General features: G+C 55.0%; 1 protein-coding gene across 3 annotated transcripts in view; it reads left to right on the forward strand.

Moving 5' to 3' along the window:
* Positions 1 to 4,755: 4,755 nt before the first annotated feature.
* Positions 4,756 to 17,930, forward strand: part of ARNT2 (aryl hydrocarbon receptor nuclear translocator 2) — a 158,778-nt gene continuing 145,603 nt past the window's right edge. The window contains exon 1 of one of the 3 annotated variants that reach the window (XM_064569781.1): positions 4,756 to 4,864. In XM_064569781.1, coding sequence (XP_064425851.1) covers positions 4,834 to 4,864 — 31 coding nt within the window. In that variant the 5' untranslated portion in view covers positions 4,756 to 4,833. The remainder of the gene's footprint in view (positions 4,865 to 17,930) is intronic. The other 2 variants (XM_064569780.1, XM_064569783.1) reach the window with 2 other exon arrangements.

Below are 17,930 nucleotides of genomic sequence, written 5' to 3' on the forward strand. Positions count from 1 at the left end.
CATGCTGCCAACGACTGAGAAAGCCGGAAAACGCCGCTAAGGATGGGGGCAAGCACCTGCCACCCCTATTCCTGAGAAGCCCAGGCCATCGGACTCTGGGTACTTTTAGCATGAGAGCAGCTCCCCAGGGACGGACACCTCCAGGGAGGAAGATCCTGCCTCTCTTTATCGTCCAATGTTGCCTCCAAACCCACTGGGTCCCAGCCATGTGCCCTCCCCCCGGGGGCCGGGAGGACTTGTTTTAGGGCGAGTGGAACAGACCCTTTGGTCCTATGATCTGGCTGAGAGTAAACCACGGGCCTCAAATCGGCACATGTCACGTTAATCATGAGTTGCTGTGTATTAGATCTATCACATGCTGGAAGAGCTTGGCTGAAGTCTACCCGGCCGTGGGGAATTTCGTCCATTTCTTCTTGAGTTTCTAGCATGTGCACACTTTGCTCCTTGGTTTTGATCCCTCAGAGTTCACAGATGGGGCATTTTCACTGTAGATGTGTGTGTCTGTTATGTTCTAACTTCAGACCATCCCTTTGTACCACGCGGCAGGGGCAGAAATCCACTCACCCTAGACTCCTTTGAACCCACTAAACTCTCACCATGAGCACGGAAAGCATCTCCTCTGGAGACGGTGGTCTCCTTCAGATGGAATGCAGGGTCCTCCCGCGGCCCTTATCATGCCACCCCTTCTTCCAGGTGGTGTCCAGCTGGTGGGGAGCAAGGGCCCCAGGATTCTTGCTCCCCTCCGTTCTGAGTACCTGGGGCGGTCACCTGGCCGCTGAACCTGAAGGCATCTTAAGGAGGCCTGGATTACTGCTGAAATCTGTGGCCCAGGTTTGGAGCCTTGTTCGTTGAGCCCTGCTCCCTGAGGCCTGCTGGTCCCCCTCACCCAGGAACCTGGAAGCCTAGACTCAGTACCTTCGTGTCCCCTCGCCTGCGGGAATGCAAGGATCCCTGGCACAGCACGCGGAGGCCCCAGGGAGCCAAGGGCGCCACATGGGGCCCAGCTCTCCGGCCGCAACCCTCCATCCCTGCAGAACCATCCTGTGCAGTCTCCCTCCCTGGGCTTCCGAATGGGGGATAGCCCTCGGCTGTTGGCTTTTCCATCAGCTCGTTGGAGGTGCCTCTCCAGGGACTCAGGCCAGACGATGGAAGTCAGAACACGTGGGTCTGACAGCCTGCTCCTTCCCCTTCTTCCTCTGCCCACTCTCCCAGAGGCAGAACAAGAGACTCTGTCCCTTCCCGTGTCTTTCTGTCTCCGCCTCTCTCTCTGCGTCTGTCTGTCTCTCTATCTCTCTCTTGGGGGCCTGGGGGGTCCTGCCACACGTCCCTTCTTCTCTGCTGAGCTATGAGTCACCTTCTAAAGCCTGTCAAGTATACCGAGCACAAACATCCCCACATTCAAGTCCATGGACGCTAGCAGTCAGCAGAGGTTCGAGTCACCTGCCATACAGGTGGGGAAAGCAAGGCTTCACGAAGCTCCAGGGTGGGTCGAAGGCTGTGGTGGTGACAGAGGACACCAGTGCCATACTCTCTGCTTCAAAGCCTGTGTGCCCCTAAACCCACGGCCCCATCTAGCTCTGGGCTCAGTCCCTGCCTCGAGAGTAGCGGGGAGACCCGCTGGCTGGGGGGCTCCACCACCGCTCTGTCCAGCGAAGAGCAAGAAGTTAGGAAGAAGGGAGGGGTGAGGGAGGGGGAGAGGGGCCAGGCAGTGTGCGGCAGAGAAGAAACGCCCCTGCTTGCAGAGACGGCAGCCCCGTCTGTCTGTCTGTCTGTCTGCCCTTCCACGCCCTCTTTTTTGGAAGGAAGGCCCTGCTTTCATTCCTGGCCTCCTGCTATCTTGAAGGGAAGAGCAGGAAACAATCCTGGGGTCATCACACATCCCACAACGGGAGTCCTGTCTCTCGTGTCAGAACTCACAGGGATGGGACGCAGCGGCCAGGTGACCGACTGCGTTCCCCACCCCCCCACCCAAGAGTTTCACCCGCATTGTGGCTGCCGGCCCAGGGCGTTTCTGGGAGAAGCATGCTCCCAAAGACTGATCGCAATCACGTGCTATGAGCCCAGCGGGTCTGCCTTCATTCCTTTTTTTAAAAAATGCAAATCTCAGCTTCCAATTCAACAGCCTCCTTTGGAATTTAAAAGAGTTCTAGGTTGTTTAAAGGTTGAGCGGAATTCCTGAGCCTGTTAACTGGTCACAGTCTACTAGCTCTCATAATTAGCACGAGACCACTGTATTGTGTAAACGCCACTCAGTATTCAACAATGACTAACTGCTCCATTTCAGACTGTTTACTTAGGAGTGGGGGCTGTCCTTCACAATCGGATGTTTCTGGGTCTTTACCTATTTAACAAGAGAGAAGAGAGAGACGAGACAGAAGGTAAGGGCCCAGATCCCCCATTTCTCTACCCCTTCACAACACCTCCCCTGCCCAGCCCCCAAATCCCAGCACTGTGGGTGACCCGGTACCAAGTCTTGCCAGGCTACCAAGCTGTGTGACCTTGGGATTCTCCGGTCCCTAATCTGCACAGGGTGAGGGCTGAATTGGGCAAGAGCAGAGATCACCCACCCTGAGACGTGCAGGGACTGGGGGAGAGGGTGAAATGTCTCCTTCTGATAACTTCACACATGTTCTTACTCAACTGAAAACCATAGCATGACAGACTGGAAGCGGACTATGGAAGTGTCCCAACCCCCAGCAACTGGCCACGTGCTACCTGTCCTTTATCGCAAAGGACAAACGCAAAGAGAAGGATTAAAGATATCTGCAGAGTAATACTGACAAAATGGGCAGCAGGGCTCAGCACAGTAAGGAAGTAAAACTTGTCAACAAATACGCGTGTACATGTTAAATGTGTGTGTACGTGGTGATGTGTTATGTTCACCCCAATTTTCTTTTTCAGGGCAAATATTACAAATACATCTGTTCGCAGACGATATCAAAGGGAGCCACAGGTCATGGCTGATGGGGAACCCCCCAAAGAGAAGGGCTTGCTGACTTCCAAGGAGCGTGGAGGGTGGGAGGGTGCAGAGCTCGGTGGAAGCAGGGGTGCGGTGATGCTGGGTGCCCCGTATGAAGATGGGCCACCAGACACAGCCGTCAGTGGGGAGCAGGGCCAAAAAGGGAACATCTAAGATGGATTTTACCTTGTTTGATGTGGTGTGAACAAGGTGAACCTCCTCTTGCGTTTACCTTAAGAAATCTTCAGTCCTATAATGTGTATCACGTGCATGTGGGTATTTGAGTGTGCTGTCTTTTGGGGCACGTAGAAAAGAAGCTGGGTTCTCATTTGGCTTGATGTTGGGAGAATCGGGGACATTCTACTTGAGATGAGGACGCTGGGGGGTGCCCAGCTGACATCCGAGTTGCTTTCTCTCATTATCTCCCTGGGCCTGGCCTATCTCGTTGCCAAATGCCCACAGGCCTTAGTCTGCACTTGAAAGGTCTTCTCCATCCGCCTCTCCACATCCTGCTCATTTCTTCAAAGCCTACTTTTCATTTTCCCTGCTCACTCCACAGTCTCTCCGCCTGCATTCATTCACCCCCACCCACCCCAGCAGCTGTGTGCTTCCTGAGTACAAATAACTTCTTGGGGTCCTCTCCTCCCCACCCCCAGGCTAGGCCCTGGAAGGACAGGGCCCCCGTGGTTTCCTTTCCATGGTACACTCAGCACCTAGTTGGCATACTGCCGACGTTCAGTGTCTGCCCAACGGATCACCAAATGAGTATCATTAAGCGCCTATTAGCAGATCAATAGTGACAAATATTTCCCAAAGACAATGCCTATTTGAAAATACATCCCGAGCATTGTTTTTCTACCCCCCCAAAAATGCTTTTTTGGAAGGATTTAGGAGAGTCCGATGTTTTTGTAAACACTTCTACATTAGGGGCCGTCTTGCCCTTCTTGGCTCTCACCTGGGATGTATTCATTCATCCGCGTGAGCTTGACACCTGGTGGGTTTTCTTCCTAAGAGCCAGGAGCTTTCACGGGGATCCGGGGGCCTGGTGGGAAAACAGAGGCCCCTCCAAGCTCTCTGCGGCTTAACCTCATCAGGATAAGCGGATAAAAACATTGAAAAATCTGTTCAATTCTCCGTTTGGTCGTGTCCATAAGGCTCTTGCTACAACCGCAGGTAACGACCTAGGCCAGAACAGGAGCAGAGCCCGGCGCCCTCGTCGGAGCTAGGTCATCCCCCCTTCCCGGGCCGGCCGCCTGCGCCGGGGGCGCACCGAGCGCGCTCCAAGCTGCGCCCGCCTCGGGAATCCCTGGGCGCCGGGCGCTCACCCCTTGGCCGCGGGTCCGGCCCGGGAGCCAGGCGGCACGGCCCCGGCATGCTAAGCGGGCCGCACTGGGCGCCTTTGTTCCCCGCGCCTCAAGGGCCCGCGTCCCTCTGCATCTTAATGGGCTGCTTCCCCCTCCCGCTCTGCGCCCCGGCCCCCCCCCCGGCCTCCGCGCGGCGGCCCGGACCCCCGAGCGCGGGACGGCCCGCCCCCGCTCCCCCCGCCGGGCAGGCCCCAGCACCCGCGCCCGGGGCGCCCCCCGCCAGCGCCCCCACCCCGCGCAAGTCTCGCGGTGCTACGGCCCGGCGGGGAGCGGCGGCCCGCGCCCCCGCCGCGCGACAAAGGCCGGCCCGGGAGGCGGCGGGGGCGGGGCGGGGGGAGCGGGGCCGGCGGGGGCGGGGCGGCGGGGGGGGCGGGGCGGGGCGGCGCCCGGGCCCGCGCCGGCCTTTGTGTGGCGGCGGCGGCGGCGCCTGGGCCCGCCCGCCCGCCCGCCCTCCGGGGCCCGGCTCCGCGCCGCCCTCCGCCCCGCCCGGCCGCCCGGCCTCCCGGCAACATGGCAACCCCGGCGGCGGTCAACCCTCCGGGTGAGTAGCGGCCGCGCCCGCCCGCAGGCCCGGCCGGGGCCCCGCGCGCACCGGGGGGCAGGCGCGCACGGGGCCCGCGCGCCGCAGCGCCCGCAGCGCCCGCGCCCGCGCCCGCACCGCGGCGGCGCCTTCGCCCCCTCTCGCCCCGGCCCGGCCCCGCCCCGCGGGCGGCGGACGCGGGCCTCGCGACCCCCGCGACCCCCGAGCTTCCGAGAGCCCCCGCCGTTGGCGTCCCCGTCCCGCGCGCCTTCCTCTCCGGCTCGCGGCCCCCGCGGCATCCCCGGCAGCGGTCGGGGCGGCGGCAAAAGTTTGGAGCCGGGATGCAACAGGGCGGCCCAGGGCGGAACTCGCGGCTTCCCCCGCGCCGCCGCCCTGTGCCCTGACCTCGGGTGGGCGCGGCGGCCCGGAGCCCCCGGCGCTGCCCGACTCGCGCGCCCTGCCTCCGCGGCCGGGCCCGCCCGCAGGGTGCGGTGCGTGACAACTGCGCGCGCCCAGGCCGACCGGGAACGTGTGGCCAGGTTCCGAGTGGGCCTGTGCACCTGCCTGCGGATGGGAGCAGGGAAATTCTGCTTTAGCTGGGGAGAATGCCCTGCCTGGTGAGGAGCACTCCCTGCGGGGTGCCCAAGAATGAATGGGAAGGGGGGACACTCAGGCCGACTGCCATCAAGTTCTGGGTGCTGGGCACTGAGGGCCGCCGGCCCGCCTTGGGGCTAGGTTCCCGAGGAGGGTGCAGGCTGCAGTCAGACGGAGGCCAGTCCGCAGGGAATTCCCAGGAGGGGAAGGTCCGTGTGTTAGAGATGGGGGTGGGGTGGGGTGCCTAGTAAAGAAAAAAAATGTGTCATCGGACTTAGGAGTGAAGGGTCCCTTCTATCGCAAGTGGCCAGGGAAAGCTTTCGGAGATCAGACATTACCCAGCCCACCTTGGTGGGGCTGGAGGGTTTGCATGTGCGGAGCCAGGGGCCGAGCGTACTCGCAGGTGGAGGGGACAGCTCGAGTGGCAGACTTACACTGGGTAGGTTTCAGTGAGTACGGGGGGCATTGGGGTTATAGGAGGGAGCAGGGGGATTTCACAGACTTGTTTGGCTTTGAAGGACACTCTTTTTTTTTAATTTTTAATTTTTTTTATTCTTATGTTAATCCCCATACATTACATCATTAGTTTTAGACGAAGTGTTCCTTGATTCATTGTTTGTGCATAACACCCAGTGCTCCATGCAGAACGTGCCCTCCTCAGTACCCATCACCAGGCTAACCCATCCTCCCAACCCCCTCCCCTCTAGAACCCTCAGTTTGTTTTTCAGAGTCCATCGTCTCTCATGGTTCATCTACCCCTCCGATTTCCCCCACTTCATTTTTTGAAAGACACTCTTAAGGAGTCTGGACTCTCCCTCCCACATTAAGGAGTCCTCAGTGGTATCGAACGAGGAAGTCACATGATCACGATGCTTCAGGAAGGTGGATGTGTCAGCCACGTCTAGATAACATAGGAAGGAGCAAGCCTGGAGGCAGGGAGGCTGGTTGAAATGAGGCCCGTGGTGGGGGGAAGGTGATGAGATGTCTCAGATCTGGCTCAGAACAGAGAGGAACTGCACCGTTGGGCAGGTGGGGGGCTTAGAGTTGGCACAGCTCAAATGTGGTGTGAGGGCAAAGCGGGAGGCCATGGAGACACAGAGGTGGGGAGTCTGAGGCGTTCCAGGGAAGGAGGTTCCATAAGAGGCACAAGGAGGCTTGGCGATCAGATCAGGAGTTGGTGGTCCAGAACACCGAGCGGGAACGTGGCACGTGTGGACACAGTGGCTCCAGTTGGATGGCTCCTGGCGTCTGCAGTTTCAACCTGGTCAGCTGCTGAAAAATCAATAGCAAAGTGATGGACTTAAATGTTACGACATTAAAAAAAAAGCAAAGGTGATTAAGCGAGGATTTAGTCCAATAGAGGTTTATATTGGAAAGAGGAATAAAATCAGAGAGGGTATTTACATAGTGTATACACACGCATATTCCCTTGTATCACTGTTGAAAACGGGTTTGTCCGCTGCATTGTTCCACGAGCTGCCTGCAGCAAATCCAGGACGGCTGCCGGGCTTGGCGGTGCGGAGCGCCCGCATGCCTGCGCCTTGGCCGGTGGGGGACTCACATGGTGCAGGTGAGGGTTGTTCTATTATTTGGAAGCACCCGGCCTGCTTGACAGACGGTGCTGTCTGCGTCTTCTCTCCGACGGCAGAGACACCAGAGATCCTGAGCACAGAGAGGTCTTCTCAAGTGCAAAGTTTTTCCTCCTAGCCGGTCCCCCGTGATCACACTCAGAGCTGTGGGGCATGCTGTTCTTGTCCTGTGGGAATATCTACCTTCTTTGGGAGAAAGGGTATGGTTTGAAGGGATACAGCAAAGGTATGAGCCTGAGAGAGAGACTAAAGATGTGACTGGCAGTTGAGCCCCATACGCTTCTCTGAACACCTCCCCCTGCCCCTGCCTTACCCCTCTCCCTAGACGTTGTTGCTTTGCAAAGAGTAAGAGCTTGGTAAACACAGGCAAAGGCACCAGGAGGCACTGAGATGGATTTGTGCTGCTTCTTCGTGCCCAGGGTCCAAAGGCCACAGCCTGTCACCTCTGCGCCCGTGACCACTGGTTCCGTTTTCCCAGGTCCCGGCTGCCCGCCGCAGACCCCTGCGCTGTTAGTCGTCTCTGCGAGGCATGATGAGGGCACTCTGGGGTCCAAGATGCTGGATGGAGCTGGAGTTTTCACATTCTCCGGGTGTTCAGGCGATAGGAGCCCCGTTTAAACCTCTGATGTGCCCTTTCCAGATCTCCTGTTTGGGTTTCAGGTCCGGATTCTAGAAACTACTCCAGGGGAGGCGTGCTCTCTGAGGAAAGGCTGGGCTCCCGCAGTTCTCCTGGCTTCTGCCTGCACCGTCTGGGTCTCCAGTGGCGCCTGATACCTCCCTACTTCCAGGCCCTACACGGGTTGCTGATTTTTCCCGTTCTCTCTGGCCGGGGACGACCTCTGTCCTCTAGACCAGGAGTCCTAGAATCTTCTGTTGCGTGTGTGCATTGTTTCACTTCCTTTTTGGGTGATATTTAAGCATTTCTGGTTTATATGGGATAGGGAAGGTTTGGATTCATTTTGCCCATGGAAGGTTATCTGTAACTGAAATGGTGCAGGGTACAAAGGGGTTGCCCTTCCAATGCCTTCACGCCACCTTAATCTTTTATAGCAGAAGCAGGAAGGTCTCAGGTACAGTCAGACCAGAGATCATCAGGAATTAGGCGTCATCAGGACATTCCCTGCAAGGAGCGTTTGCAGAGGAATTAATAAGGCTTGCTTGCACATGGTAAAGGAATTTAAAGGTATGTTTTCAGAGACTTAAAATGTCCACTTTTTTCCTGAAATCAATTACTAGACTTCTTTTTCCTCCGTTTTTCTGGTCTTTGGCATTTTAGTTTGGAATTGATTGTATGGTACGGGAAGGTCCTCTGGGCAAACAGCTGTAGACAGAGGGACATTTGGGTCAGTCCAACAGACACATTGAACACTTTTGACGTACCAAGCACTGCTCAGGGTTCAGGATAGTGTGAAGGTCAGGAGGGATGCTCTTGGACCTCAGGGAGTTCCGAGGCTAACAGGGGAGGCATAAGGAGGCTAACTTCATGACAAACAGTAGCACGAAATGCACGCTGGACAGGTGTGCATGCATCATGCTGGGAACGCAGAGAAAGCCTTGTGGGGAGCTAGCTTCTGAAACCGGACGTTTAGAAGAGAGAGATTTTGTGCTATGGAGAATGTAGGGTCCTTCCGGGCTGGGGTTATGTGGGCAGACTTGTGAAGGCACGGGGAGCCCTCCAGTGGCTGTCCTGTCATTTCTCCTGGGGATCTGGACACCCAGATGGACGCCCAAGAATGCAGTAGACTCAGAGCCTCGGGGAGACGCCTGTGGTGCTTGTGGGGGCCCAGCGGCACTGCCCCCCCAGGGCGGTGGAGCGCCCAACCGAGCGGACTGCGGAAGCCCGATTTCTTTACGTACTGCATTTCATGGAACCCACAGCCCATCAGTTACAAGACACATAGCTGTTGTATCTACTCCTGAGGAAAAACTCTGACACTTCAACTCTGACATACTGTTTATTATACGATGTGCCTCCATTTCAGGAATGTTTTAAAAATGTTCCTTTAGAATCAGTCAAATACTGTGCATTAAGAAAAAAGTCCATTTTGCTGCTGGACCATCCACATGTAAAACCTGTGGTCTTCTTTTTTAAAAAATTTATTTAAATTCAGTTAATTAACATATAGGTGTTGGTGTGCTTTTCAGTAAAAAATCTTTATAAAGTTTACCTTGTAGACATGTGCCATGAGCCCAGTGACGAATTGGTAGCCTTTTGGCTTCTGCCAAATGAGAGGAATGATGTCTGAAAATGAGATTTATTATACCTCAGCCAGTATTTACTGAGCAACTATTATGTGCCCGGTACTGAGAGCTAGGCTCTGGGTGGTCAGCAGCGAGGAACCAGGACAGCCACGGCCACTGAGCTGCTTGCAACCCACGGACACACACAGCCGCAAGGAATCCCACAAATAGGTTAGTTACAAAATTGTTAATGGTGAAGAAATGAAGGAGGTTTGAAGTTTGCCTCTTGGAGGGGAAACCTTTTTTAAAATTCTTTTTTTTTTTTTTTTAAAGATTTTATTTATTTATTTGACAGAGAGAGACACAGCGAGAGAGGGAACACAAGCAGGGGGAGTGGGAGAGGGAGAAGCAGGCTTCCCGCCGAGCAGGGAGCCCGATGTGGGACTTGATCCCAGGATCCCGGGATCATGACCTGAGCCGAAGGCAAACGCTTAACGACTGAGCCACCCAGGCGCCCCTTTAAAATTCTTTATTAGCATTTGATTTTATTGCTTTCTTTTATAGATCGCTCCATAGAGAGCGAACTTGGTATCAATCACCTGATTTAGAATCAAAGCACACTGATATGATAGTTCCTACAAAAAAGTTAAAGGACATTTTATCCTAGGGTCCCTAGGCAGTCATGGTTTTTGAGAGTTGGGCTTATTCATCGAGGTGTCCTGATATTTGCTGGTTTTCTTGCACGAGCAATTGCAGATACTTACTTAACACAGAAGTCATTCCTGCTCCGTATTCCGAGACGTAGGTGAGACAAGGTGGACCTGGGGACCCGTGGGTCCTGGCCGAGGTGATAGATATCCTGATCGTTAATGTAGCGGGGGTTCTGTAAGGCAGTCCTTTATGGTCGAGGTACCGCATTCACTGCTGCAGAGACAGGATGCATTCTAACGTGGATGTGCATACATTTGTAAAATAGGATAGATGTTAACGAAACAGAATAGACATGTAAGATGTAATGAAATGCGGGCGCCTGGGTGGCTCAGTTGGTTAAGCGACTGCCTTTGGCTCAGGTCATGATCCTGGAGTCCCTGGATCGAGTCCCACATCGGGCTCCCTGCTCGGCAGGGAGTCTGCTTCTCCCTCTGACCCTCCTCCCTCTCATGCTCTCTGTCTCTCATTCTCTCTCTCTCAAATAAATAAATACAAAATCTTAAAAAAAAAAAAAAAGATGTAATGAAATGCTTTATGAGATTATACTTCAGGTTAAGATTAACTCTGTAAAATTTATTTGATCTTCTTTTTTTGTTGTTGAGTGTAGTTGACACGTGACGTTACATTAGTTTTAGGCCTATAACATAGTGATTCCACAACACGATACATTGTGCGGGGCTCATCCCAAGTGTAGCTACCACCTCTCACCACACAGCGCTGTTAGGATACCGTTGACTATTTCTTAGTGCTGTACCTTTTATTCCCGTGACTTACTCATCCCATACCTGGAACCCTGGACCTCCCACTCCCCTTCACTCATTTTGCCCGTCCCCTAGTTCCCCTCCCCTCTGGCAACCATCAGTTTGTTCTCTGTGTTTATGAGTTTTTGTTTGTTTATTGTTTTGTTTTCACCTATAAGTGAAATCATATGGTATTTGTCTTTCTCTGTCTGACTTAGTTCACTTAGCATAATACTCTTTAGACCCATCCATGCCCTTGCAAATGGCAAGATTTCATTCTTTTTGATGGCTGAGTCATATTCCATTGTATACGTATGTATATACCACATCTTTATCCATTCATCTATTGGTGACACTTGGGTTGCTTCCATGTCTTGGCTATTACAAATCATGCTGCAGTAAACACAGGGTTACATGTATTCTTTTGAATTCATTTTTGTTTTCTTTGGGTAAATACCCAGCAGTGGAATTACTGGATCATAGGGTAGCTCTATATTTAATTTTTTTGAGGAACCTCCATACTGTTTTCCAGAGTGGCCGCACCAGCTTGCATTCCCACCAACAGTGCATGAGGGTTCCTCTTTGTCCACATGCTCCCAACACCTGTTGTTTCTGGTGTTGTTGATTTTAGCCATTCTGACTGGTGTGAGGTGGTATCTCACTGTGGTTTTGATTTGTATTTCCCTAAAGATTAGTGATGTTGAGCATCTTTTCAGGTGTCAGTTGGCCATCTGGATGTCTTCTCTGGAGAGGTTTCTATTCAGGTCCTCTGCCCGTTTTTTAATCAGATTATTTGTTTTTTGGTGTTGAGTTGTGTATGTTCTCTATATATTTTATTGTTTTTTAATTTTAATTTTTTTTTAAGATTTTATTTATTTATTTGACAGAGACCAGCGAGAGAGGGAACACAAGCAGGGGGAGTGGGAGAGGGAGAAGCAGGCTTCCTGCCAAGCAGGGAGCCCCATGCGGGGCTTGATCCCAGGACCCTGGGATCATGACCTGAGCCGAAGGCAGACGCTTAATGACTGAGCCACCCAGGCGCCCCTGTTCTCTATATATTTTAGATATTAATGCCTTATCAGATATGTCATTTGCAGATATCTTCTCCCATTCAGTAGGTTGCCTTTTCAACAGTTTTGTTGACTGTTTACTTCCCTGTGCAGAATCATTTTATCTTGATGAAGTCCCACTAGTTCATTTTTGCTTTTGTTTCCCCTGCCTGAGGAGATGTAGCTAGAAAAATGTTGCAATGGCCAATGTCCAAGATGACTGCCTACTTTTCCTTTTAAGAGTTTTATGGCTTCAGGTCTCACATTGAGGTCTTTCATCCATTTTGAGTTTAGTTTTGTGCATGGTGTAAGAGTGGTCCCGTTTCATTCTTCTGCACGTGGCTGTCCAGTTCTCCCAACGCCATTTGTTGAAGAGATTGTCTTCTATATTCTTGCCTTGAGTAGGCAACCTGTAAGTTGAGATCTGAGGAATGAAGACAAACATGGGCAAGGAGGTGCATTCTGGACAAAGGGAAGAGCCTCTGCAAAGGCCCTGAGGTCGTAAGGGCTGGTCTGCTTTGAGGAACCAGAACAGGCCAGAGTGGCCTGAGCCCAGTGAGCGAGGGTGAAGTGGTGTGGGGTGCTAGAGGCATGGGTGGAGGCCGGCTCACGGAAGGCTGTGGAGCTTGAGTTAGGGCTTCAGACTTTATTCTCGGCGCAGTAGAAGGCTGCCACGGGGTCTTGAGCCAGGGAGAGACATGCTCTGCCCTGCACTTCACCGTGCTGTTCCCAGCTGCTGTGTGGAGAGCAGATTGGAAGGCAGGAAGAGAGGCAAGACTCCAGCTGGAGGTTGCTGACGTGGGCCCGGCCGGCAGAGATGGAGAGAAGTAGGAGGAGGTGAGTTAGACTTTGGGGCCAGGACTCCACGCCGAACAGCGCCAGGGGCACCGGGCACGTCCTTGTCCATCGTGCAGTGGGGCTGGGCTTCTCCTGCGTGGCCACCTGCAGCAATTCTTTCTTTTTGGGCCGAACTGTCAGGACTATGTGGCGAGGGGTGGGAGAGGGTGAGAGGGAGGAGGAGGAGTGGAGGAGGCCCCCCACCGTCCGAGCTGACGCCTGGGTGGTGGGAGGTGACAGGAAGGTGGGAGGCACATGGGGCCGGAGGCGTGCTTGAGGCTTCAGCATTGGACACTTGGGTTGGAGTGCCCCCGGGGCACGGGGCTGGCACTGTCGGGGAGGCAGTGGCCTCCTGGCCCCAGGGACCTGGGCTACAGAAGTGAGTACATGGGGAGGGACGTCAGCTAGCCTTTCTCCAGCTCCTCTGAGCGTTTTCCTTGGGGAGGATGAGATCCCAGAGGGCAGAACAGTCGGGCTAAAGCACCTCAGTCCCCAGGCAGCGCCCCCACTTACCGCTTTATTGTGGGTCTGTGCTGACACTCACCTGCCTAGGGACATCCTTTCTGCGTCTCTTCCTCCCGTGCTCAGGTCATGTTTGTGCGGGTCTGTAATGGCAGAAGCATGCACTTGTGTGGTCCGGCGACGGACAGCTGTGTGGGGACGGGTGGGGCTTTCAGACAGAGGCTGGCGGGAGCGGTCATTGCGTGGGGCAGGCTGGTGGACGCAGACGCCACACAGAACTTCCTGTGGGGTGAATGCCAACTGTCTCCCGCTTCTGGCCCAGCCCCTGCATTGGAGGGCTTTTGCTGACCCCGAGTTCACCTGTCTCTCCTGCCCCATGCCCACCCACTGCCCACACCGAAGTGTTTCCCTGTCCAACGCCTGTTTCTCCTGGTCCCAGCTTGGCTTCTTACTCAGCTGGCGGGGTGGGGGGAAGGGGGGACCTCTCCTGATGCCTCGATCCAGATAAAGCGTGCCTGCGCTGCGCTCTGCCAGGGCCTGTGGGTCTACTTTGCATTTGGAGTGCTTCTCCTCACCGGGAATGAAATGGTAAATAGTGTAGTCATTGGTTGATGCCTGGGTCGCTTGCTGGCCTGGAAGCCCTATGAGGGCAGGGAATGCCTTCCTCATGGTGCAGCCCCAGCGCCTGTCATATTGCGTCCTGTGCAGTGGGCATCTGGTAAGGTGGATGTGTGGATGCCTGGGTGCCTGGGTGCGTGGGCGCCTGGGTGCACAGTGCCTGGGTGTATGGATGCATGGATGCATGGATGCATGGGTGTATGGATGCGTGGGTGTATGGATGCGTGGGTGAGTGGGTGCGTGGGTGAGTGGGTGCGTGGGTGTGTGAATGTGTGGGTGCGTGGATGCGTGGGTGTATGGATGTGTGGATGTGTGGGTGCGTGGGTGTATAGATGCATGAATGTATGGATGCGTGGGTGTGTGGATGCGTGGGTGTATGGATGCGTGGATGCGTGAGTGTATGGATGCGTGGGTGAGTGGGTGCGTGGATGCGTGGGTGTGTGGATGCGTGGATGCGTGGGTGTATGGATGCGTGGGTGTATGGATGCCAGGGAGTTGTGTTATAGCTTTGTATGCGGCTGCCTATACATGCTTGTCTTAAGACAAGAAAGCAAGGCCATGGACAGTGTATTTGCAGGCCTCTGAAACAGTAGGCTAGAGCTGTCTAATTTAGATTCTGGTCTTTATTTGTGGGAACTGATTTTGATCTGTAAATCCTATCAGGGTAGTCCCTACCCAAACCAGTCCCTCCAGACTTTATCTGGTTATAAAGGAACTTGGAGATGCACAAATCTTATCCTCCTCCCCAGAAGGAGGGGAGGTCAGACGGGCCGTAACCTGGTGACCTGCTGGTAGTACTGGACGGTCCGGCCCCACCAGGTCCCTTATTAGGGTCCCTCTAGGGTCCTCCCAGAAGGGGTCCTCCGCTCCCTGCCTTCTGTTCTGTGTGCGGAACCGTGGATGTGGCTGTTGGTTACCGGCAGCTGCAGGTAAGGTCGACTCCGGACTGGCTTTAGATTCAGTGCCCGGAGGGGGGTGGCAGCGTCGTTTCTGTTCAAAGGACGCACCCACCGCCCTCTGACCGGCTGCTGCTGGCAGTTGCCCCAGCTGGAGGCCGAGCCCTTTGCAGATGAGGAGCCTCTTGCTTTCCAGCCTGCACCAGGTCGACCATTTTCCAGGCAAATCCACAAACAAGCAAAAATGTGCACGAGCAGGTGGCTCCCACTTTCGTACATGGTACAGAAGCAGGGGGCATGGTTGTGCTGGGAGAGTGGCCAGGCAGAGGCCAGGGGTCCCCTACCCCTGCTGACGGGTCCCCGGCTGCCGTCCTCATTACCTTCCCCTCCCCCGAGTGTAACAATGAAGATACATGTTGATTGTAAACAAAAAAAAAAGTCGGAAAATGTACAAAAGCAGGAAGGCAGTTCCATCGCCCACTGTGAGCGTTTTTGTATGTGTTACGACAGATGTCACACGTTCCCCCGAAATACTAGACGCACGTACAGGATCGTTGTGGACGTTGTTGTGTTCTCTGTCCTCCTGTCGTTCGCGGCAGGGATGCCGCAGTCTTGGGTTTTAGCGCCCTGCCCTCGTCTGCTCACTCAGTCTCTTTGGTTGAGGCGAGCTTGGTGCACTCCTCCATTCGTCGGGATTCCACACAACAGGGTCATGGCCGTCCCCGTAGACAAACATGTCATGACATGATTCCTTGTTTCCCGTACGTTCACTTCCTGCAAGGAGAATTGAGCAGTCAAATGGGCTTATATGTTTTTATTTCCTACTGGTTTCCCAGAGGTAAAACCAGGGGCTCGGCCTGGGCCCGACACCTGCCTGGGGTCCCCGCTGTGTAAGTGGCGGAGCAGGGCGTGGGCCCCTTGCCACATCACCTCTCCTATGTGGCCTTCTCCACGTGGAAGGGGCCGGTGACTGTCCTAGAAGCCTTCGATCGCTGCTACCTATCCACACATGCCCCTGGGCTGAAGGACACCTCTCCAAGCAGACCACCCGGCTGCCCAGTGCCCGGGACTGAGTGAGCTTGGGGAAGGGTGGGGGGCTGTTGTCCCTTTGCCTGCGTCCATGGCTTAGTTGGTGGCAGTTATGCCCGCTTCAAAGGCAGGGTCAGGAGGTTTTAGTGACTGAGGGTAAGCGAAGCGTGTGTTTGATTTAGTGACTCCTGCACTGGGCACCTCCCTGCCCGGTCCCAGGTGACGCAAGAAAGGCTGGTGTAGGACAGCCGGGAGCACCCCCAGGAGAGCACCAGGGGAGTTGTGCGGAAACCCAGCTCCGTGGGTGGATCCCAGGCCTCCCGAGAGCAGATGGGCCAAGGCCTTGCTGCCGAGTGCCGGAGAGTAGGGTCCTCTGTGCACCAGACATTCCCTGGGGCCCTGCAGTGACCCTCTCTGGCCACCAGAGGCCCGTAGCCTGTTGCGTGGGGCCTGTGCCTGCCCGTTTTTTGCCGGTCCCACCAAACTGGACTCACACCAGTTAAGGAAAAAGCCACTGAAGTTGGTAAGTGACTGAAGGGAGGCCAGGAGAGCAGCATGGCTGCCCTTTACAACATCAGCTAATGAGCCGAGCTCCAGACTTCGAGGCACCACAAGGTCTGAAGTTAATTTATGCCCCCATTGTTTTAAATTCATGGCTATATGCACACGATATTCTCTTCCTTATCTTGGAGGGGCCTGTGACGGAGCTGTGTGGCAGAGCCCCCCGGGAAGTCTGGCACTGGGGGGACAGAGGCGTGTCCACACGGCGTGTAGCTGCAGGGGTGGGGGGTCATTGGCGATATCTGCAGGGCTTCCTGGTTGTCACAACCCTGGGGTGGGTGGGCCGGCGGGGTGGGGGTGGCATCGGGAGGTGGGGGCCCGGGATGCTGCCGAACCTCCTGCAGTCATGGGGCAGCACCCCCTCCCAACACAGACTTCTCCAGCCCCAGATACCACTAGTGCCCAGGTCAAGAAGCCCGGGCCCGTGGGGACGGGGCTGTTTGTCACTTCTGGGCCGTGGCAACTGGACGGAGCCCAGAAGGTCCGTGGGGCGTGTGGGCAGAGAGGTAAGGGTCCGGCCCTCATGACCACCACCCAGTGTAAGAAAACCCGGTGGCTGTAAGAACAAGATGATGCCCCTCGGATCATCATGATACCCATGAAGGAAGTTAATTTAAATGTGAAATAACGGAACTGCAAAAGGTTTTTTTTATTATTTTTAGAACAGCATTGATGTTTTTATCCCATCAGCAGTTTGAAATGAGGCGTAGTCTGGAATCATTTGCCGTAATTTGATATGCTTGATGGATTCCAAGTCCCCCAAAGAATAAAATGAATGAATGTGATCAAGGATCACAGCTGTGTTCTCTCCTTTTGAAAGCATTTCACACCAGAAAACTTCCAGTTCGGCTCAGGCAGCCTTCCCCGAGCACCCCCGCCTCCCCGCACAAAGGGTGCTGTGCTCCATGCTGGGGGGATAGAAGGATGCTGAGCAAAACAGGTTGGCTGCATGTTGCCCAGCGGCCTCTACAACAGGCAGTGTGGGACAGTCTTAGGCAAGTGACCGACAGCACCCTGGGGGGCAGAGGACACGTGGACCCCCGCCGGCTTCTCTGATGGGCGGAGGGAGGATGCTGAAGGGGTGGGCTTGGGCCATACAGCTCCGTATAGGACAGGAGCCTGGGCCTTTCCCTAACGTCAGCCTCCAGCTGCCTGCCCGGCATATCTGTCCGGGTGTCCCCGAGACTCTGCCAGCCCAGGTCCTCGGCCCCAGTGAATCTCCATTCGCTGGCCAGAGCCAGACACTAATTATTTTAATTGCTTATCCACCTAATTAAACAAATATTAATTTGAATGCCAACCGAGTGCTCACAGTGGTGTGCAAAGCCAGGCGTGGTTTCCGCTTTCACGGAGCTCACTGTGTGGTTGGAGAGTCAGCCCTTTATGAAATAATCACATGCATGAGGCTGTCGGTAAAAGAAGTAATAGGAAAGAAAGGAGTCTTTGTTTCCATTTGCAACAGGCAGCTTCCGAAGTGTTGTGAGCAGGGTGTGATGTGACCGGTGGAAGGTTCTGGAAAGATCTCTCCGGCTGCTGGGTCTGCCGGCCCGGTGAAGGACACCTGCTGCAAGGCCGAGTGGGCAGTCCAGGTGGGGGCCGTGGACATGGGGAGAGACGGGGGTATGTAAGCGGTGAAACCAGCTGAGCCAGGTGATGGGCTGGACGTAGCTGATGCGGGGGCAGGAGCATCCGGGTTCCTGCATCGGGCCCTGCGTGGGTTAGGGCGCCATGTCCCAAGGCAGCAGACACGGATGAGGTCTGGGAATTTGGGGAGGGGGGTTTGGTGGAGGTGGCGGGGGGGGCACGTTTGCTCTGGGACA

The sequence above is a fragment of the Mirounga angustirostris genome, unplaced genomic scaffold (genome assembly GCF_029215605.1).
Source record: "Mirounga angustirostris isolate CCGP_5_RB_7025 unplaced genomic scaffold, mMirAng1.0.hap1 SCAF_9, whole genome shotgun sequence".
Lineage (NCBI taxonomy): Eukaryota > Metazoa > Chordata > Mammalia > Carnivora > Phocidae > Mirounga > Mirounga angustirostris.